The sequence below is a fragment of the Musca autumnalis genome, unplaced genomic scaffold, assembly GCF_047663935.1.
Source record: "Musca autumnalis isolate F117 unplaced genomic scaffold, ASM4766393v1 scaffold_3, whole genome shotgun sequence".
In the NCBI taxonomy this organism is placed as follows: Eukaryota; Metazoa; Arthropoda; class Insecta; order Diptera; family Muscidae; genus Musca; species Musca autumnalis.
Genome location: NW_027411866.1, coordinates 230,355,901 through 230,378,798, shown reverse-complemented (window position 1 = coordinate 230,378,798; position 22,898 = coordinate 230,355,901). Strand labels below are relative to the sequence as shown.

Below are 22,898 nucleotides of genomic sequence, written 5' to 3'. Positions count from 1 at the left end.
GAACTAAAACTAAACTATGACAAAATATGAAGGCACAATTTTGAACCAAATCCCTTGATCACAACGAGAGTTATCGTGTTCTCCAGACACTACATATGGTACAGTAGAGGTTTTTTACACTTTTTGGGTTGTTTTTTCAAGAAGTATGGACTCGCCTCTGGAAAAACTTTTACTATTGTAATTGAGGCAGCGAATGCAAGTTGCTTCAACAAAAATCAAAGTGATTCGATAGCAGGTCTTAAATGAACACATCCGAAATTTGGTGTGATAGGTTCCCGTAGGAGTGGGCACATATAGTCCATTTTCGAACCTGATCTTTATCTGGTAGATATATTAGGATGCGTAAAGTATAGACAAAATCGATTGATCCGTTCTAGAGTTATCTTGCGCTCTAACGTGTGTAGTCACGATGTTATGGGATGTTTTGCAAGTTTCAGGACATTTCCTCAGGAGGTATGGACTTGCCCCAGATGAAACTTGTACCGGCGTATGAGGGTAGTAAATACAAGCTATTACAACAAAAAATGCGATTCGAGAGCAGGTCCTAAGCTGAACTTTTCTGAAATTTTGTGTGAGAGGCACTGGAAGGAGTGGAGTGATGGAGTCCATATTGACACCTTATCCAAGTCTGGTAGAAATTTCACGATGAGCAAAGAATAGACAAAATCGATTACTCCGTTCAAAAGGTACCAGAAGGAGTGGACCGATATTACCCATCTGGGAACGTAAACTAAGTTTGGACAAAATGTTACGAAAGCCAAATTTTGGACCAAATCGGTTCATCTGTTCGACAGTTATCGTGCGCACCAGCCAGACAGAAAGACGGACATTGCTATATCGACTTTAAATTGTATGAAACGGATTCCGTCCAAACATACTCGGGGTCTAAAACCATTATTTCGATGAGGCACATTTTGCCGGCTTGAATGCTGAGGGTATAAAAATAGTAAAAAAAAGTTTAACTTTAACCATAGATTGCTCTTCAGCTACTATACCGAATTTGATGTTTTTTGCTTTTGTTTCGCCGGAAAGCTGTTTGCGTTATCTGTCGAAATTATGAAGATATCTCCATCCGTTTAAAAGTTAGAGAATTCTCACCAGGAAAAAAAAACAATTCTGTACCACTGTGCTTTCATAACTGATAGTGTGAGCTGCACTTTATTCGACTTTCGGTTCGATTTTTACCTGATTTGTCAAATTCGAAAAGCCAAACATGATTTCATTAACAAATCAAAAATTCGAATGGCGTGCTTCTTTCTCTAAGACCACTAGAATTCATTTTAAAATTTCCCAATTGTAATTCAAAATTGGTTACAGTTTCGAAATGTTGCACTAATTTGAAATTTGATTTAAAAATTGATCTAATTCGATTATTCTATTTGTAATTCCAAGCGTATTCATTTTAAATTGATGTTTAAATTATTGAATTTCGGATTCATATTGAAATTACATAATATGACAATTATTTAATTCGCATGTATGAAAATTGCGCGGAGTAAAAATGCATGGTTGTTCGTTTTTCAAAAAGACGTTATTTTATTTACAATAAAAGCTTTCCTATTTTTTTACAAAATGCAACATTACAAAAAAATTATTTACAACAAAAACAAAACATAAATATCTCGACAAATTTATGAAACAATTTATTAAAATTTTTTATCATTTCAAATTAAAATTTATTTGTGGTTAGCTGGCAAATAAGTTTGTTGAGTATTGGAGCCGGTGTAGGTAACAACGGGGACATCTCTAAGATCACCATGACCAGCATCACTGCCACCGGAACCTCCCAAGCTACCGATAACCGAAGAAACTGGAATTGTACCTTCATTGTGGGATTCGGAGGTACCACCGAGAGCATCGTATTGGGCTTGGATGGTGTGTTGAGCATGAATGGCCTCTTCGGGAGTCTTGTATTTGATAAAGAAGACTTCAGGTTTGTTATTGACTGGAGCAGGAGTAACAACTTCAGTGTTGATATCCAAAGCATTGTTCTTCTTGGAGAGGACATAAATGGCGGTTTTTTCTTCAGTTGGTGCAACATTGGCAATAACTTTAGCCTTGTTATTAGTGTTGGAGGGTGCATCAATGAAGACAACACGATAGTTCTTTTGGGGACGACCAATGTTGATGTATTTAACAATTTCTTGTCCGTCATTATCTTCGGGAGCGGTGTGGAGGTAGAAATGTTTGGTAATCACTGGAGCTCCAAAGGCTTCTTGTCCACCTACAACATAAGAACTTTGAGAGTAGGATGAGCCACCAGAATTGAATTGTGAACCGCCGCCAACACCAAATGATGAGCCGCCAAATCCTGAACTTCCTTCATAGGAGGACGAAGAGGAAGAGGAGGAATCTGGGACACTCAAAACGGAAGCACCACCACTGGTTTGGTCTGGGTGGTAGTGATAGCCCAAGCTGACATCAGGGCGGGCATGGGCACAGCTCAAAAGCACTGTGGCACAGGCAATTAACTGAAATGGAAGAGTGAAAGAGAGAGAGAGAGAGAGAAATTGAGGCAGTTGATATTATGGAACATAAGGGTGGAATTTGACAATTAAAAAATACTGTTTGTGGAAATGAAGCTTCCTTTTAATTCGGCAGCTTTTTTAATTCGTAATATTTGACCGTAGTTCAAGTTTTAAGTTTTTATGTTGCATTTTCTCCATTATGAGCATTTTGAATTCATGTATTATTTTATTATAAAATTTTTAATTTTATGATACAATAATTTTTACGTTGAGAGTTGACTTGAAGCACATCTCAAGTCTAAAGTTTTTTGAATTACATTGTTGTTTTTATAAACCATATTTTAAGTTAGAAAATAAGCTGTTAATTGATTATTTTGCAATTAAGCCTGAAACCTAAAATTTTCAGTGTTTTTACTGTAAAACCGCTCAGTCCAAAGCTTTTGATTTCCGGTATTGTTGAACACAAGTTTCTGTTATAACTTTATAACATATTAATGAATTATAGAAATTATGTATGTAAAAGCTCTGTTGTCAATGATCTTAAGTTCTTTGGTTTAATTTATATTGTAAAAGCTTAATGCCATATGTGTTTTAACTTTTTCTAAGATAAAACAAAACTTTCGTAAAAGCTTCACTTAAGTTTTATCGGCACACTTTTATATAATCCAAGTTTTATCATTGAATAGTTCGTTATGAAATTGAAGTGATTTGATTCCGGGAGTTTTCTTGGAGTTTAAGAGCTTTCCAAGCTCTATTGGTGAGCTTTTTGTTTACAATTCATTATTCAGAGTTTTTTAAAAACGTATCCCGTTGTTTACGACTTCTTAGCAAATTTTTATATATTAATTTTTAAATTGTTGAAAATAATACTTTTTTCACAATACTTCATTGTTTGCATTTTTTAACATTTTCTTTTAAATCCTTCATTGTTCCTTTTTGTTTCACAAACACTTATTTTCCACACATTTATCTGCAAGGTCCTTTCATCTAACTGGTAATCCACATTTCCAATTCGTTTTTCTTTATTCGCCTTCAAAACTCACCACAAATGAATTCATGTTCAAGCTTAGAATTTTGCGTTAGTTTGATTGATCTCTCCCGAAGAGTTGTTGAGAAACTACTGATACCAAATAGCCTGCAGGCAAACAGTTATATACCAAATTGTCTTCATGGCAATGAAATCGAAACGAGATTGGTTATAATAGAAAAACTTGCCTCAGAAACTTATCATCCGCAACCCATGATGCAGTGAAAAAGTATCCATAAAAAATATTATATTTTAATTAAATCTAATTAAATAAATTTATTAAAATAAATCTCCAAGAAATATAAACAATGTGTCATAAATCGATGACTCCGAATGCTTATTTCCGGTATTTCCTTCACTGCAAGTCAATGTCTATAGCTGCCCGAAATAGTGGCTTTGAAAAAGGTGCTAAATAAATAATAAATAACACTGGGTAATAAAATTTTGTTAAAATAATTAAAAAAAAATCAGTCAGATTATTTAACAGGAGGAAAACTATAAGATGCATTTGTTAAAATATTGGCATAATTTTGGTCGAAGAGGAGTCGGATGTTTTTACCAATGCTTCGTTCAAAATCAAATCGTTCAAAATAAAATCAAAATCTTAAGAAAGTCAAAAGAAAAATGTTTTTCGTACCGAATTCGTATGAGATATCTATACAATTTCGGAATAACGTCGTACTGAAATGGAATGTGCCTACCGAATCTTCGTACAGAATTCTGTACGAGTTCGGGAATTTTTTCATTGCGGACTCGAAGTGAATTCGAATGCGATATACGTTTTAGGAATAGTGTCGTATAGATAACGTACAAAATTCTCCACGTTAAAAAAAAAATAAATATATTGTATTCAAGATATTATTAAAGAAAGAGTAAATTAATTAAAAACGAAGTTAAAAATATCAGTCGGCTTCGCCGATAGAGATATACATACATACCATGAGCCTGTGTGAATATCTTTCCATCGTCCTAAAAATTCTGATTTGGGGGTATCAACATTTTGGACGTATCAACTTACCAACAAAAATTCGTAACAAAAGTGTATCGGAGGAGGTAACTGAAGTAGGTCTTAATTTGGGTATCATTCCTTTCGATAGATATCACGGCCAGCAGTCATTGCAGTTGGTTACCGTGTAAATTAGAATCCATAAAGCAGTCCACAAACAGTACCTTCGGTAAAAAAAGATCCAAAGGATCCTCGAACTAACCTTTAACTGTACTTATGTAAACAAAAATGTTGAACTTTTATCCGGGACCGATATGGCCCATTTTATTTAAACTTTTGGTCGGTTTCACTAATACAAATTCGTTCGAATTACTACAAAACTTCTGGTTTTTGGTAAATATTTGCATTGTTTATACCCTCGAAATAATGGTTTATACCCCAAGTAAGTTTGGATGAAATCCGTTTCAGACAATTTGGAGTTGATTTAGCCTTGTCCGTCTGTCTGTCTGGCTGGCTCGCTGGAGCGCACGACTACTCTCGAATGGATGAAACCATTCGGTCAAAGTTTGGTTTTCCTAATAGTTGGTCCAAACATTGTTTAAGTTCGAAGATGGGTTATATCGGTTCACTCTTTCGAGTACCTCCCACACAAAATTTCGAAAAGTTTAGGATCTGCTCCCAAATAGCTTTAATTTTTATTGTAATAACTTGTATTCACTGCCCCCTATACGACAGTATAAATTTCACCAGGGGTGAGTCCATACTTCCTGAGAAAATAACCTGAAAGATGCAGAAAACCCCTATGACACCGTGTGTTGTGGTTGGAGCGCAAGATAACTCTCGAACGGATCTGCCGATTTAGTCCAAAATTTGGCATTCGCAATATTGTGTCCAAGCTTAGTTTAAGTTCGAAGATAAGCCATATCGATCCACTTCTTCAGGTATCTCTCCCACAAAAGTTAAAAAAAAAAATCGGAATAATTGTGAGCACAACAATTCTAATGAGAGTGACCGATTTGGCCTGTACTTTCCTAATACATCTACTAGATATATATCAGTTTCGAATATGGACCACTCCATCGGGTACTTCCCACACAAAATTTCGCGTAAGTTCACTTTAATACCTGCTCTCGGTTCACTTCAATTTTGTTGAAGGAACTTGCATTCGCTTTCTCAGTTACGACGGCAACAGTTTTTTTTCAGCGACAAGTCCTTACTTCTTGAGAAAACAGCCCAAAATATGTAAACAAAAACCCTATGGCACCATATCTAGTGGCTGATCAACCGATTTGGTCCAAAATGTGCCCTTCGTCATATTTTGTCAAAACTTCCGGTACTTCCCCCCAATATTTAAAAAAATGTCACTAAAATGACAAAAGTTCAACATTTGTGTCTAACTGCAGTTTGGGGTCTTTTCGAAGAACCTTTGGAAATGTATACCGATGCTGTTCGTTGTAGTCCTGTTTAGGGCGATATTATGTTTCCATGATTCCTGACATATTGGTCCAAAAGTTATACAATGACCCATTGAAATGACTAGTGGGCGCGGTATCTATCGAAAAGATATGACTTCCACAATAAGATCCACTTCCATAATGTACCAAGTCGGAAAGCACCTTTAAGTACCTCCTACGCTACGCTTTTGAACTTTAATCCTAATTCACATTTTCTTTTCGACAATCCAAAAAGGACCAAACATCCTGAAAAGACCCCAAATACATTCGATCTGTCCGCATATGAAAGTTTAAATTCACACAGGCTGAGCGTATATCTCTGTCGGCAAAGCCGACTGATGTTCGCGGCGTTTCAGGAAACCAAACTCAACTACAACTGCAGCTTACAGCGTTGTCATGAGTAGACATCGGATTTTAGCATGTTTTTTATTTCTTATCCGATTGGACTCAAATTTTGGATCTAGGCGTTTTGAGGGTCAATTTTTCGATATTTGGGGTCATATCAAAAATATGCAAAAAATATGCAAAAAATATGCAAAATATATGCAAAAAATATGCAAAATATATGCAAAAAATATGCAAAAAATATGCAAAAAATATGCTAAATATGCAAGTGTTTTTTTGACAAAAATCGTCAATTAAATTTAGAAAATCATCAAAAAACATTCTAAATTAAGTTTTTTGACATTTAACATAGTTTTTTGCAGATTGTTATGTTATTGAGACTCTCCAGATATTCCGCCACAGCAATAAATCTAGACTAACAAGTCTTAAATCAGTTTTCACAAGGCGAGAAAATGTCAAATAACGCAGCATTCCTATTACAACATAATTTGCTTCCTATACAAATGTAGATAGATAATAGAAAAATTTCAAAAACTCAATCAGAAATGTAAAATCAACATGTCCAAATATGGGGATAGTTTCTAATCGGCCAAAATTGTCTAGCAAAAAAACAAAGGAGCTAGAGTTATTCATCGCTATTTTTCTTTAGATAGAAGCGCAATTTTTTCTAGTTTTTTTGGAAAAAGGGTTCGTTTTTTAGCGCAAAATGGGAAAAAGTACTAAAGTACCATTTACGATTCCAGGTTCTGGAATATAACTATAATTAGAAGTATACGTTTTGAATATCCACATATTAGATTTGAATATCTTTATATATAAAACTCAATTGTCGTTTGTTGGTAATTGAATCAGCTCAAAACGGCTGCAGCGATTTGGATAATTTTTTGTGGAAATGTTAGTAATAGTCCAGTTTAGGTTTTTATGCAAAGAAAAATTGGCCACGCCCACTTTTCCGCCCACTTTTTTAAATATTTTATATCTACGAAACTACTCAACAGATTTTTCTGAAAATTTCAGGGAACGTAGAGCGATGGCCCCCTGTTGAAATAGGCTACACATTTGGTTGAATTTCGGATTGGGCGGGGTACCTCCCCTATGCCCTATTTTTACTTACTTACTTACTTAGCTGGCCCATTACAGAACATTTGTTCTATAGGCCGAACTAAGAAGAGATCTCCATTCCTCTCTATTTGTTGCTTTGCTCTCTGGAATACCGCGTCTTTTCATCTCAACATCCACTTGTTTGCGCCATCTATTCCTTGGCCTGCCAATTCTGCGTGCACCGCCATGTGGCATGTATTCATACGCCTTTTTAGCGGGTTCATCATCGCTCATTCTTATGATATGGCCTAGCCAACGCAATCGCTGCATCTCGATACGTTTAACAATATTGATGTCGTTGTATAGCAGATACAGCTCGTGGTTCATGCGACGTCGATATTCACCGTCAACGCAGATTGGTCCGTAGATCTTTCGAAGAATTTTTCTCTCAAACACACCAAGCACTGCCATGTCTGCTTGCGCAAGTACCCAGGCTTCGGAGCCATACATCAGCACGGGTAGTATCAGTGTTTTGTAGAGCGTTATTTTTGTTTGACGAGATGTGGCTTTGTTTTTAAACTGCTTACTTAATCCAAAGTAGCATCTGTTGGCCAATACAATTCTTCTTTTTATTTCACAACTGATGTCGTTTGTTGTGTTGACGGAGGTGCCGAGGTAGACGAAGTCTTTTACTACCTCAATATTATAGGAACCAACTTCCACAGTCGGTCCGAGCTCAATGGACGCATTGCGCGTCGACACCATCAACTTGGTCTTCTCACCGTTTACCACCAGACCCACTTTAGCAGATTCTCCTTCGACCTTTATAAAGGTATCAGTTACTTCTTTTACTGATCGACCCATGATGTCTATATCATCAGCATAAGCAAGTAACATGTGACTATTGGTGTAGATTGTGCCACTTCTTTTGACGTTTGCCTCTCGTATAACCTTTTCTAGCAGGATGTTGAAGAGGTCACACGAAAGGCTGTCTCCTTGTCTGAAACCTCTTTTGGTACCAAACTCTTCGGAGAGGTTCTTTCCTATTTTAACTGAGGACCTCGTGTCAGTTAAAGTCATTTTACAAAGCCGGATGAGCTTTGCGGGAATACCAAATTCAGACATGGCTTGGAATACCTTTGAGCGCAGCGGACTGTCGAAGGCTGCTTTATAATCGACAAAAAGGTGGTAGGTGTCGATCTGCATCTCTTGGGTCTTCTCCAGGATTTGCCGCAGGGTAAATATCTGGTCAATGGTGGACTTGCCAGGTCTAAAGCCGCATTGGTATGGTCCAATTATCTCGTTGACCATAGGCTTTAGTCGTTCGCACAATATCCCTGACACGATCTTGTAGGCAATATGGAGTAGACTTATGCCCCTATAGTTAGAGCATACAGTCTTATCTCCCTTCTTGTGGACGGGGCACAGGATACTCAGGTTCCAATCGTCGGGTACTCGTTCTTCCTGCCAGATGGTGCTAACTAGCTGATGAATACACCTTATCAGCGTGTCGCCTCCGGTTTTGAACAGCTCGGCTGGTAAGCCATCGGCCCCTGCTGCCTTATTATTCTTCAGCCGATTTATTGCTGTCTTTACCTCATCTTGGCTGGGCAGTATACATTCAATACCATCTTCTGGGATTGGGACTGTGGTATCTTCGTCTTCTTCGCTGCTATTGGATACCAACAGATTTGAAAAATGTTCTTTCCATATCCTGAGTATACTATCTGTATCAGTTACCAAATTACCTTGCTGGTCTCTACAGGAGGATGTGCCTGTACCAAAGCCATCAGTTTGATGCTTGACTCTTTGGTAGAATTTTCGGACTTCATTCTGGCTCCTGTACATCTCGATTTTTCATCTCTCTCTTTTTCCTGCGGAAAAGACGTTTCTCCTCTCTCCTTTTCTCCCTGTATCTCTCTCGTGCGCTACGCGTTGCTACGGATTGTAAAGTAGCCTTATATGCCGCATTTTTCTCTTCGGTGGCAGCACGACACTCCTCATCATACCATGGATTCCTTGGTGGAGGTCTCTGGTATCCAAGTATGGATTTTGCGGCTGTTTGCATGGAGTGGGCAATGCTTTGCCATTGCGCTGATATGTTATCGGGATGAGGAGGGCTTTGATTAAGCTATTGGGCTAGTTGAGTGGAATATGCTGTGGCTATCTGTTGTGATTGCAGCTTACCGATGTCTAACTTTCGTGTTGTGTCTGCTCGTACTTTGTTTGCTACGTTTAAGCGGGTGCGTACCTTTGCTGCAACAAGGTAGTGGTCCGAATCAATGTTTGCGCCTCGGAACGATCGTACATCCAACACGCTCGATGAATGTCTTCCATCTATCACAACATGATCAATTTGGTTTCTTGTTTTCTGATCTGGAGACAGCCAGGTGCCCTTATGAATATCGAGATGATTAAATCTGGTACTGCTAACTACCATGTTTTTTGCAGCTGCAAAGTCTATCAGTCTCATACCATTGTCAGATGTTTCACTGTGGAGACTGAATTTCCCGACTGTTGGGCCAAAGATATTCTCCTTTCCAATTTTGGCATTAAAATCGCCTAGAATGATTTTAATGTCATGGGCAGGGCAACGGTCATATGTTTCTTCTAAGCACTCGTAAAATATATCTTTGGTCTGTTCGTCCTTTTCTTCAGTGGGAGCATGAGCGCAAATAAAGCTGATGTTGAAGAATTTAGCTTTTATTCGAATTGCAGCAAGTCTTTCATTCACTGGAGTGAAGCTGGATACAAGATGTTTTAGTCTCCGACTAACTACGAATCCACAACCAAACTCATGCTTTACGTCATGGCAGCTATAATACAGTGCGTCACCTTTAGGTGTTGTTGTGACGCCTTTCCCAATCCATCGTATTTCCTGTATGGCAGTAATATCGGTCTTGTACTTTTCAAGTACGTCTGCCAATGCGAAGACTGCACCTTCTCTATAAAGAGTGCGAACATTCCAGGTGCAGATTCGCAGATCATGGTCCTTAAAACGTTTGCGGGGTTCGTCAACTTTAGAGGGGTTTGTTTTTCTTTTCTTTCGTTTTTTCATAGTAGGCTGTTTTTTCTAGGGGAGGGTTACTAACCCGACGCCCAAACCCAAGTTTTTAACGTTCTTATGGGTGAACGCGCGGCACATGTTAGCTCACTACCTTTAACGGGTGTTAAAGGCAGTTCCCCAGGTGACACCACGGGGAGGTCAGTGTCCACTTGGGATGAAAGAGGGACCAAGATAAATCCTGGGCTTTGCCATGTTAAAACCGGTCAGGACCGTTCCTTGGTATCTTCCATCCCCTACGTCGCCCTATTTTTGTAAAAATGCAATATTTGCAACAATTACAAATGTATCGCTTTGAAAATTAATTTCCGAGTCAATGGCGATTGTGTCTCCGACCTTACGTGCTTATTGGGGCATTAAGACTGGACAACGCCCACTTTTTTAAATATGTTATATCTGCGAAACTACTGAATCAATATTCCTGAAACTTTCAGCGTATGTACAGGGTTGGTCCCCGATAAAAATAGCCTACATATTTTTTGACTTTCGGATCGGGCGGGTACTTCCCCTATGCCCTATATTTGTAAAAATGCAATATTTGCAACAAATACGAATGTATCGGTTTCGGAATTTATTTGCGAGTCAATGGCGATTGTGTCTCCAACCTTACGTACTTATTTTGGGACTCAAGATCCGACCACGCTCACTTTCTAATTAGGTTATATCTACAAAACTACTGAAGGAATTTTCAAGGAAATCGCGGTTTGTGTAAACTTTTAAATCTTTAAAAAAAATCAAATGTCGTTCGTTGGTCATGGCATCAGTTGAGAACGGCTGGACCGATTTCGATATTTTTATGCAAAGAAAATGTACGCCCAATTGTTTCAATTTTCAATTTTTATCATTTCTACCGATTTTCCTGAAATTGCCAGGGAATGTACAAGGATGGCCCCGCTTAAAATAGGCTACAAATTCAGTTGAATTTCGGAAAGGGCGGGGTACTTCCCCTATACCCTACTTTTTTAAAAATGTTATATTTACAATAATTACGAATGTATCTATTTCGGAAGACCTTACCCACTATTTTAGTATCCAATGACTTGACCACACCCACTTTTTAAAATATGTTACATCTACAAAACTACTGAACCGATTTTCCTAAAAATGTCAGGGAATGTACGGGCATATTTTCTTGAATTTTGAAGGGGGCATATTTGAAAAAAAGCCTTATCTTTATGAATAAAAATTAAATGCTGTCATAACTCAACCTAAGTTTTTTGGAAAGAAAAGTTTACCACGCCCCCCGAAAACAGGTTACATATTTTATTGAATTCCAGAGGGAGCGGGGCACCTCCCCTATGTGATATTTTTAAAAAAACTTTACATTTGCAAAAATTATGCATGTATCGGATTAAAAATTTACGAATTAATCTATAATCTAGGTAATTCTTTAGGGCCTATAGGCCCGACCACGCCTGTTTTTTTAATATGTCATAACTCCAATACTACTGAAGGGATTTCCATAAAATTTGCGACAAAAGCTCAATGTTTGCCGTTGTTATGTATATATTATGAATTTCGGAAGAGGTGGGGTACCTTCCCAATACATTTCTGTTAAACGCTATATGTAAGCCAAATGTATGATTATATCGGTTTCAGCATACATTTTGGTAGGCAATGATGTTGTGTGCACCATAGGTACATATTTGGAGCCAAGATACCGGATCAGGCCTACTTTTTTTAATATGAACCTAATATTCAGAAAATGTTCAGGAATGTCCCGTGGTCCAAAATGCTATATATTTGTAGACGAATTTGGGGGCCTATTATTTTTTAATCGCTATATTTGCTAAACTTATGAGTGCATCGGGTTGCAAATTAGTTTTCGAGACAACGGTGGTTGCGCCCAAAATTTAGTTGAATGGTGAGGTTCAACGGTCCATCAGCCATGAAAAGCTAAAACATATAAGTCTCAATAAGCGGGAGAATTCGATTTAACCACTTTTTAACCTTTAAAAGTAGATCGCTTTAGGATAAAGACAGGGACATGGACGATAATAAATCCTAAAAAGCATAAATTGGCGAAATGATCCGACAAAGTCCGTAAGAGAAGAGAAAGGTTACAGACAAAAAATCCTTCTCGGTTTGACAATAGACCGAAGAAGTGAGGTAGAAAATACCTATTTTTGAATTTTCAAGCATAAAGTCGATAAAAAGTTGTCATTAAAACCCGTCGTAAGGCCAGCAACGCGGACCGGGGTCTGCTAGTATTTTATAGTTTTTAGTCCTATATTTGTGGTCAAAAAGCCTTCTTTGGAAAACAAGGATATAACATCTTTTATAACACATTAGTCTTGTTGTCTAGGATACAAATAAATATATTAAGAAAAATATTCGCCGCAATATTGTCATTAAAGTTGCCAAAGGCAAAGATTTCAAGGAATCTTAATTTTCAAAAAAAAAAAAAAAAATAAATTTCACACTTGCCCCGTGTTTTGCTTACATCCTGATGTATACTTTAAAAACGTCATATTTTTAGCTCTACTTTCACAATCTGATTGGCGTTTTCTGTAGTTTGGGAAAATTGAGTCTTGTTGCATGGTAAATTGGTAAAAAGTAAGGAAAGGAACAAATACGGGCAATGCCAACAAAAATGTCCGGATTGTCGTATACAAAATCTCATTATTTTTAACACTTAGAGCACGTAGAGTATTATATAACTACCACGAGTTATTTAATCAACGAAAATAATTTATTTTCTTTACTATTCGTTAATCCGGACAATTTGATACACCGCCGAAACCTGTGGTATAGGGATTATCGAGATTATACTGTATATATGGGTGCATTATCCAAATCTGAATCGATTCTTACCAAAATAAACAGGGATCGCCCTAGGGCCAAAAAATCTCCAATTTTTATGCGAATCGGTCTATAAATGTGACCTGTACTTTGTTTTCAAAAAGACCTGGCCAGATGGATAAGTGCGAATCTATGCAGATCATAAAAAGGAACTGTGGGTCTATTTCGTTTCCTTTTGCATGTTGCAAACTCATTCACTAAGACATAATACCCTTAGGGTATTAAAATATAGTTATCAGTGCAATCATGAATAAAAATTCCTTGCATAATTTGTTTCCTTTCCCAAATTTCACAATTTTTTTCCATATTTATGCCCAAAAAATGGAATATTTTTGTCGATTCGACTAGAATATGCCATCATGAAGCGAATCTAGTAGCTTTCAACTTTTAACAAATATTGATTTTAAAAGAGTTTCACTTTCTAAAATTATTTTCCGTGCGGAAAATTCGGAGGGAAATATTCATGATTGCCCTGTATATGTTTTTATATGTTATATGTTTTTAGTAAAATATGAAAGATTTTATGTAATATTCAATATTGTCTTAGTCTTAATATCTTGCTCATTTGTTATTCTGTCAGACAATTTGGCCGAGCAGAAACTATCAACATATTTGGATACGTTCATTTTGATATTTTGATTGAGTTTTTGAACAAATTTGTATTAGAAAGCAACTTATGTTGTAGTAAGAAGGCTGGGTTATAGGAAATTTTCTAAGTCTTTTAGTCCAGATTTATTGCTGTGGCGGAATAATAATTAATAACTAGACAGCGGAATCCTATGCAAATGCATATATGGTTAGGATGGTCGTAGAGAAAATCTGATTAGACAGAAACTCGTTTTATTACAAAATAAAACGAATTAGGCCCAGAAATTTTTGCATATTTTGCATATTCTGCATATCGTGCATATTTTGACATATTTGTACATATCTGCATAAAATGAGCATATGCAAAACCATATGCAAAAATATATTCAAGGATTTGTGGTCTAAATATCCAACCGAAATGGCTGAAATTTGGTATTAAGTCTTCGTTAGGGGTATGCGACTATACAACTGAAATCTCTCCTCGTAGGTCCACGTCTTCATATAGCCCCCATTGAACGGTACCTCCGGATTTCTGGTATTTTGAAGGTTGTGCCCTCAATATCTTTCCGAAATGGCTGAAATTTGGTATTAAGTCTTCCTTGGAGGTATTAAACTTTCCACTTGAAATTTCTCGATATAGGTTCTCGTCTTCATATAGCCCCCATAGAATGGTACCTCCGGATTTCTGGTATTTTGAAGGTTGTGGCCTCAATATCCCTCCGAAATGGCTGAAATGTGGTATTAAGTCTTCTTTCGGGGTATAAAACTTTCCACCTGAAATTTGTCGGGATAGGTCCACGTCTTCATATAGCACCCATAGAACTGTACCTCCCGATTTTCGGTATTTTGCAGGTTGTGGCCTCAATATCCCTCCGAAATGGCTGACATTTGGTATTAGGTCTTCCTTGGGGGTAAAAACCTTTCCACCTGAAATTTGTCGGGATAGGTTCACGCCTTCATATAGCCCCCATAGAACGGTACCTCCCGATTTTCGGTATTTTGAAGGTTGTGGCTGTGGTTATACATTTCTCTATTTTTTTGACTTGTCTGAAGAGAATTTTAAACAGAAAAATTGTACACACAAACAATTTTGTACCTATTATTGAAATATTTGTTGCATAAGAAAATATGTAAAATGCATAAATTTTGCATATGCAAAAATTTATGCATTTTGCATAATTTTGCATATGTCATATGTTTCGATTGCAATGTAATCAGAAGCCAAAAATATGCCCAGTCTCAAAATTTGACATGAATCGGACCAAAAATAGAGGTTGCATAAAATTCCGCTGTCTATTAATAACATAATAATCTGCTAAGAAATCGACGTTTAACGACAATAAACTTAATTTAGAACACTTTTTGATGACTTTCCAAATTTAATTTGACGATTTTCGTCAAAAAAATTAGTTGCATATTTTGCATATTTTGCATATTTTTTGCATATTTTGCATATATTTTGCATATTTTGCATATTTTTTGCATATTTTGTGCATATGCAAAATATGCAAATATGCAAAAAAATAAAAAATATGAGCCTGTCATTGCATTCAGTTTTCTTCAAAACGAATTTTGGTCCAATCAGAATTTTCGTATCTTTATTAATAAAAAATATGCAAATATGCAAAATCCGATGTCTAGTCATGAGGAAGGATCGCACCAGAAGTGGAAGTGAGAGACTGGCTTTACTATTGCACCAGTATTTTAAATACATATGTACTAGGGTGGGGCGATTTGGACATCATCACGGGCGCCTGGATTTTCTGATTATTGGGATTGTACTGAGCAAAAAAGTCCACTAGACCATAGTCTACGATGAAAATCGAGCCCCCGGATTTTGACTTGACAAAGACAAAAATTGTAGCCAAGACAATAATTAAGAACTCTCTAGTACATCGTAAAAGCATTGGAACGCTCCTTCAGGCAGTTATGGCCCCGAGAAAGTGCACATTTTTCGGAAAATATCGAAAAATTACACTGTGCTACAACATTTGACTCAAAGTCAGTGGGTGGAAATTTCCTTTTGGAGATGAAAGCCCTTGGTGAGTGTACTAAGAACGCAAAAGGAAATTTTCGGAATAGGTCAAGTTTCTGTGATATGGTTTGGCCGAAATATCCTTGAAAAATTTTCAACTCAAAATCCGGGGACTTGATTTTCACCGTAGACATATGGTCTAGTGGACTTTTTTGCTCAGTACAATCCCAAGAATCAGAAAATCCAGGCGCCCACTATCACTTTTTTCCTTCCATACAAATCTCCCCGGCCTAATATGTACCCATCTCGCTAGAGCCCAACACTAATCGACCGTACATGGAATGTTGAGGGGATGGCAGTCAGTTGTGGAACTGTAGAGGTAGAGTTGCCGAACGTATACATTCCGCCGATAAATAGTTGTATTCCAGCTTATAGGCCCAATATTAGCCCGAAAGGTTATTACCGTCTGCTCATCATGAGTTGGGGCGCGATCAATGAGGACACTCCTACCAAAATTTGTGGAGAGTATCACATTTCGCCAGACCTAACCATCGTGTCAACTGGCCTGAGAAATGACGTCAACTGGCGACCCGTCATTTCTCTTGGATCAGACAATTTCCCAATAATTGTCTCCTTCAGCAGACCGACCGGTTTTACAAACTCTGATCGCCGCACTTTCGTCAATCATGAGAAAGCTAATCACTAATTTGCTAATCACCGCTTCAGAGATCTGTCCAATCCGTCTGATGTTCGTGTAGCAAAAAAAAAACGTTCAGAGACATCATCACTGCTGAAACCGCTCGCCATATACCTACTGGTCGAATACCTGAAAAGAGACCCAACTTCTCAGCAGAAGCGACGGGACTAACAAACAAGTGTGATGAGGTTCGTTGTGCCCACCCTAGTCACCCCAGAGTCAATGAACTGACACTGGAAGTAAAGAGGTTAGTCGGTGAGCACAAAAGAGGAACAAGTGGTTAAATCATCTGAATAGTTGCAAACATTGGAGCCGGAATATGTGAATTTTGGGCAACGGTTAAGTCACTCTCGAACCATGGATAGAAGGAACACAGGACCTCAGTCACGTTTGGCAACGTTACGCTGACTGATCCGAAGAGGTGCTCAAGTTATTTCAATTTACACTTTGTTGAGCATCCCGGGAGGGACAGGGCAAAGTTGCTACGTCACATTAGATCTCTTCCTGCCGAGGATAAACCACCATAATTTACAATGCATGATGTTGCGAATATCATCAGGAACGCTAAATCATCCAAAGCGTTGCGCACTCCATGGTATTGCTGAAACATCTGCATGTGCCGAGAGTCGAGTATCTCACCACAATTCTCAGTCTCCAGGCAAATGCTTGTTTTTTCATAATATGTATAATTGTTATACCCTCAGCCTTTAGGTTAAAGAGGGTATTTACACTTTGATACGACCAAAAATGTGCCTCATCGAAATAATGGTTTTAGATCCCAAGTATGTTTGTACGATATCCGTTTCAGACAATTTTGAGTAGATCTAGCAATGTCCGTCCGTCTGTCTGGCTGGTTGGTGCGCACGATAATTCTCGAACGGATCAATCGATTCGGTTCAAATTTTGGGTATCGAAATATTTTGTCCAAATTCGATTTAAGTTCGAAGATGTGCCATATAGGTCCTCTCCTTCAGGTACCTCCCCCACAAATGTTCAAAACTTGTCGCAAAACTTGTGCGCACGATAACTCTTGTAGGGAATAAGCGATTTGGTCCATACTTTGCACATCGTGTAATTTCTACTTCGGGTACCTCCCACACAAAATTTCGGAAAAGTTTGGTTTAGGACCTGGTCTCGAATCTCTTTGATTTTTGTTTACGCAAGTTGTATTCGCTGTCCTTTATACAACGCTGTAAGTTTCATTAAGGGCAAGTCCATACCTTCTGAGAAAATAGCCTGAAAGTTACAAAAAACCCTATGACACCGTGTGTAGTGGTTGGAGCGCAAGATAACTCTCGAACGAATCTCCCGATTCGGTCCAAAATTTGGCTTTCGTAATATTTTGTCCAAACTTAGTTCAAGTTCAAAGATGGATTATATCGGTCCACTCCTTCCGGTACCTCCCCTACAAAAGTTCGAAAATGTTCGGAAAATTTGTGCGAACGATAACTCTTGAAGGAAGTAAACGATTTGGTCCATACTTTGCACATTATGAAATTTCTACCAGACTAAGATGAGGTTCCAATATGGACTCAATCGGAAAACTCCTTCGAGTACCTCCCACACAAAATTCCGGAAAAGTTCAGTTTAGGACCTGCTCTCGAATCGCCTTGGTTTTTGTTGTAACATCTTGTATTCACTGTCCCCTATGCGAAGGTACAAGTTTCCTCAGGGGCAAGTCTATACTTCCTGAAAAAATAGCCTGAAAGTTGAAAAACAAACCCTATGGCACCATGTTCATGGGTGGAAGCGCAAGATAATTCTCGAACGGAAATTCCGATTCCGGCCAAAATTTGGCCTTCGTAATATTGTTTCCAAACTTAGTTTTTTACTATTTTTTTTATTTATTTATTAATTTATTTTTAACAGTGAAATTATATATTACAATGTTAATATGGCCTCAGCGCCATAAAGGCATAATTGAGGCAAGCTGGCAATGTTATGAGCATTCACAATTTAGATAGTGTTATTAAGACATAGATTCGCTGTAAATTCATTGGAATTACTGTATACTTGTTTAAATTGATAATTGAAAATTAGAATTATATAGATATATATGTTTGTAAACTAGCTTAGAAGCATCTGTAGGATAGATTGCAAATATTTTTTTAACAGTTTTTTGAATATTGGTAAAGATATTGCATTTTTTATATTATGTGGTAGGTTATTAAACAAAGAAGTTCCCATGAATGTAATTCGCTGCTTTGTAGTTTCAAGTCTGCATCTGACAACTCTTAAATGATTTCTGTTCCTTGTATTGAATCTCGTTGTATTTTGAGAAAATTGTATTGTGCGATAACCAATGTCATTCATAGATTTAAAGATGTATATTAGGGCTTGGTATCGGTACAAGGCATGTACTGGAAGAACACTTTTACAAACATCGTTATACAGGCTTATGGTTGGGTATGTTAATGGCAGATTAAAAATAGTTTTTATGGCTTTATTTTGCATACATTGCAAACTTTTCAATGCATTTGTATTTTTCGCCGCATAAATAACAGCTAAATAATTGATATGGCTTTGTATTAGTGAATTATATATTAAGAGTTTGGTTTTAGTATCTAATATATACTTCATTTTATACAATATTCCTATGGCAGGAGCAATTTTGGCTTTTACATTATTAATTTGGGCATCCCAACATAGATTACTTTGTAAGATTGCACCTAAATATTTCACATTGTTTACTTCAGCTACCTCATTTCCATCAACATTAATACAAAAAGAGTCATCGTTATGATAAGAATGTGGTCTAAAACGAATTAATTGAGTTTTAGAAACATTAAGACATAATTTATTAATTCGAACAAACTCAAGAAGAATTGACATATCTCTTTCCATTGCTATTTTTAACGGAAGACGCTGCTTATAGGGATAAAACATACATATATCATCGGCAAACATAAACATGGTCCCCTTTAACTGCAAATTGACAATGTCATTTACATAAATGGAAAACAATAAAGGTCCTAAACAACTACCCTGAGGCACACCACATTCAACACTAGCCATGTCACTATTACCTCCTGAAACAACTACATATTGCTTCCTGTTCGTTAAGTAGCTTCTAAAAAGTGATAATTCTTTCCCACACACACCATAAAACAACAACTTCTTTAATAAGATATCATGATCAACAACGTCAAACGCTTTGGAGAAATCCAAAAAAATTCCTGCAACTCCACTGTATCCATGATCAAGGCCATTGCATAAATATTCCACTACATTTAAAACGGCTTCTTCTGTCCCACATCCACGTCTAAACCCAAACTGATGCTTGTACATAAAATTGTTTTCATCAAAGTATTTACTGAGTTTTTGATGTATAATCTTTTCAAAAACTTTGTCGATTGCAGACAATAGTGAAATTGGGCGATAATGCTCCACACACGTTGCATTCCTGATCTTAGGAATGGGAACTATTTTGCTAATTTTTAAACTATCCGGATATTTTCCTGTTTGAATAATTTTATTAAATATTTTAACCATAGTTGGTACTACATAATCCTGCACATCAATCAATGTCCGGGTACTTATATTGTCATGCCCAGGAGATATGTTACATTTAAGGTTCAATAAACACTCTCTTAATTCAGAGTCTTCTATTGGGTCAAGAATGAATCTTTTATGAGTTCGACATAAAGTACGCAAGCTGTTACATGAATCCGTCTGATGTATCGGTATTTGACTTCTAATTTCCCTTACAGAATCCCTAAAAAATATATTTAATAATTGAGCCTTTTCCTGAGGACTAGCAACATTGTCTCTTCCAGGAGAAGTTATAATTATATCAGATTTTTCTTTGCGACCAAGAACAGAATTTATAAAATTCCATGTTTTCTGAGTATCTCCGTTAACAGTCACTAAATTATCATGATAGTAGCCACTTCTCGATTTTCTTGTCGCTAAACGTATAACATTACTTACTCTTTTCAACAAAGCATTATATTTTTGCGTTTTAGCCTTCCTTCTTTTCATGAGTAATTTCTCTTTATATAGTATTAATCGCTGAAGATGTACGTTAATCCAAGGAGCGATCTCAAACCGTAGAAGTTTCTTGTAATGAATTTCTTTTGACCCATACGAAATAGCATTTGAAAGCCTGTCTAAAAATTCTGATGCATAATCATTACCAGTGTCTAAGTCTATATCTGTCATAGGGAATCTCTCCAGATATTGTTTGACTTTTGCAATGTCACACGTCTTTTTTACCTTTTCCACAAAGTTAGTTTGATCATGCTCAACTTTAATTTTGCAGCAAACTATGTTATGGTCGGAAATATTGCATTCTATAGAGTCAACACAAATACCATTGACAATATTACTTAAAACGTGATCGATTGAAGTATTGGATATTGGTCTTGTTACTAGTTGGTGACAACTATTGACATCATAGTTTAAACATAAATATCTAAACTCATCATTGTTACTACACTTAAGCTGATCAATGTTTGCATCACCAAGGAACACAACAGACTTGTTATTGCTTCTACTTAAAATGTCATCAAACTCTGCCAAAAAGTCAGAAATCGGACATTTTTGGGAACGATAAAAAGATATTATCTTCAAAGGTTTCATGTCAAGTTTTAAATTTTCAAACGTTATTTCAACAAAATCAAAAAAATTTGAACTTCGACTATTGACTATGGAGAATTTCAGTCTATTACTTACATATAGCGACGTCCCTCCATACCCATCAGACCGACAACAATGAACACTTTTAAATCCAGGAATGTTATACATTTGAGATAATTCTTTAGAAAACCACGTCTCTTGTACAGCAATTACATCTGGAGACCTTGTAAACTCCGATATTAAAGTTTTAAATTTATCAAACTTTGCAACCGACGAGATGCTTCTAGCGTTTACACTAATAATATTTAGAAAATTACATTTCAAATTCAAAAGATGTGTATTGAAATCGAGCATGTTTTTGAAATAATGATTATCGTACATTAGAGAAAAAATAATAAATGAACATTTAATATACAATTCAACAAAATATGTTTATTTATTAGTTGGAGAAGCATAAATTTGATCATCGCCACTGGCTCCTTCATCGTCATCATCATCTTCATCAACTGGAATCAGTCTTCTCGGTGCACGACTAGCATTACTCCAACGTTTAGAGACGGTTGTATTGAGCATTTTTTCATCAACGTCTTCCTCAGAACGTATAATTTGAGGTTTAGAATCCTCATTTCTTTTACACATGACTCTTCCATTTCTTACAAAAACAAATTTATAACCCACTTCTTTAAGAGTTTTGGCATAGTTGAACAATTCCATTGTCTCTTTACTGAGAAAATCATTCACAAACACATTTCTAGTTGCTTCGCTATCATTCAATTTTGGTTTGACAGCCATTAATTTGTTTTTGCTTGCTTTGTCACAAAATTTCACAACAGCAATTTTCTTTTGTTTGTTTCCATTTCTTTTGCCTCCAACGAAATATGCTTCTTCAATGTTCTCTGGCTTAATATCAACAGCAACACTTTTTGCAAGGTTGACCACACAATCAACAGCTGATACATTGTCTTCAGCAGTCAAGCCTCTCACAATACAGTCGTTTTTAACACGTACATCATTCAGCAACTTCACAGATGTTTTTAAATTTGCCACTTCTTTTCTGAGCATTACGTTCTCTTTTTCGATATCTCTCAATTTTTTGCTATTTTCAGCCACTCCTCTCAATAACTCATCATATTGCTGAGACATAAATTTCATTGTTTCTTGGATGTTGTTGTTTGCCTCTTGTATGGCAGATAGTTGGTCTAGCTTTGCTAGTTTTGTTTTTATCTCTCTCAATTCAGTCTTTATTTCTCCTTCACCTTCTTCTCCACCAGCAGCACAGAAATGGCATGTAAACAATACATTCTTGTTTTTTATAAGGTATTCAAATTGATGTTTATCCATTTTCGTGCATCGAGAATGGAGAGCTTTGAAACAATTGTCACACTCAATAAACGAATCGGCATCTTCTTTGATCTCAATTTTACATTCAGCACAAAAAATCTTTTTTGAACGAAGGCTTCTACGACTTGTTCTTGGCATATTCCAATGATTTCGAATAGTAGGATGTTTGAAACACAGATACGCTAATTTTTAGCAAAAAGTTCGGTCAAATAACTATTTAATTTATATATTTTGCACGGATAAACACGGCACTGCTAAATTTGCGTTCTCTTCGCACCAGGGTTGCCAACTTTTTTTTTTTTTTTAAGTTCGTAGATAAGCCATATCGGTCCACTCCTTCAGGTACCTACCCACAAAAGTTCAAAAATGTTGTGCGCACGATAACTCTTGATGGGAGTGACCGATTTGGTCCATACTTTACACATTTTCATAATATCTACCAGATATAGATAAGGTTCGAATATGGACTATATTTGTCTACTCCATCCGGTACCTCCCACACAAAATTTTGGATAAGTTGACTTTAAGACCTGCTATTGAATCACTTTGATTTTTGTTGAAGCAACTTACAT

At 36.7% G+C, this 22,898-nt stretch overlaps 3 protein-coding genes across 6 annotated transcripts in view; 1 reads left to right on the top strand and 2 right to left on the bottom strand.

Moving 5' to 3' along the window:
* goe (endothelin converting enzyme 1) overlaps positions 1-22,898 on the top strand; it is a 309,104-nt gene that overhangs the window by 221,227 nt on the left and 64,979 nt on the right. The window lies entirely within an intron of this gene.
* Positions 1,677-3,526, bottom strand: LOC141396779 (uncharacterized). The gene is made up of 2 exons (XM_073972421.1): positions 3,512-3,526; positions 1,677-2,471 (listed from the first exon to the last, which is right to left on the bottom strand). Exons 1-2 carry the CDS (start codon positions 3,524-3,526, stop codon positions 1,677-1,679), a joined length of 810 nt encoding a protein of 269 aa, XP_073828522.1.
* LOC141399089 (uncharacterized) lies at positions 18,248-22,272 on the bottom strand. The gene has a single exon (XM_073977159.1). It carries the CDS (start codon positions 22,135-22,137, stop codon positions 21,418-21,420), a length of 720 nt encoding a protein of 239 aa, XP_073833260.1. The 5' UTR covers positions 22,138-22,272; the 3' UTR covers positions 18,248-21,417.

Bases quoted from the DNA above. Each gene is read 5' to 3' on its own strand.
- LOC141399089 (XM_073977159.1), bottom strand. From the start codon at position 22,137: ATGAAATTTATGTCTCAGCAATATGATGAGTTATTGAGAGGAGTGGCT.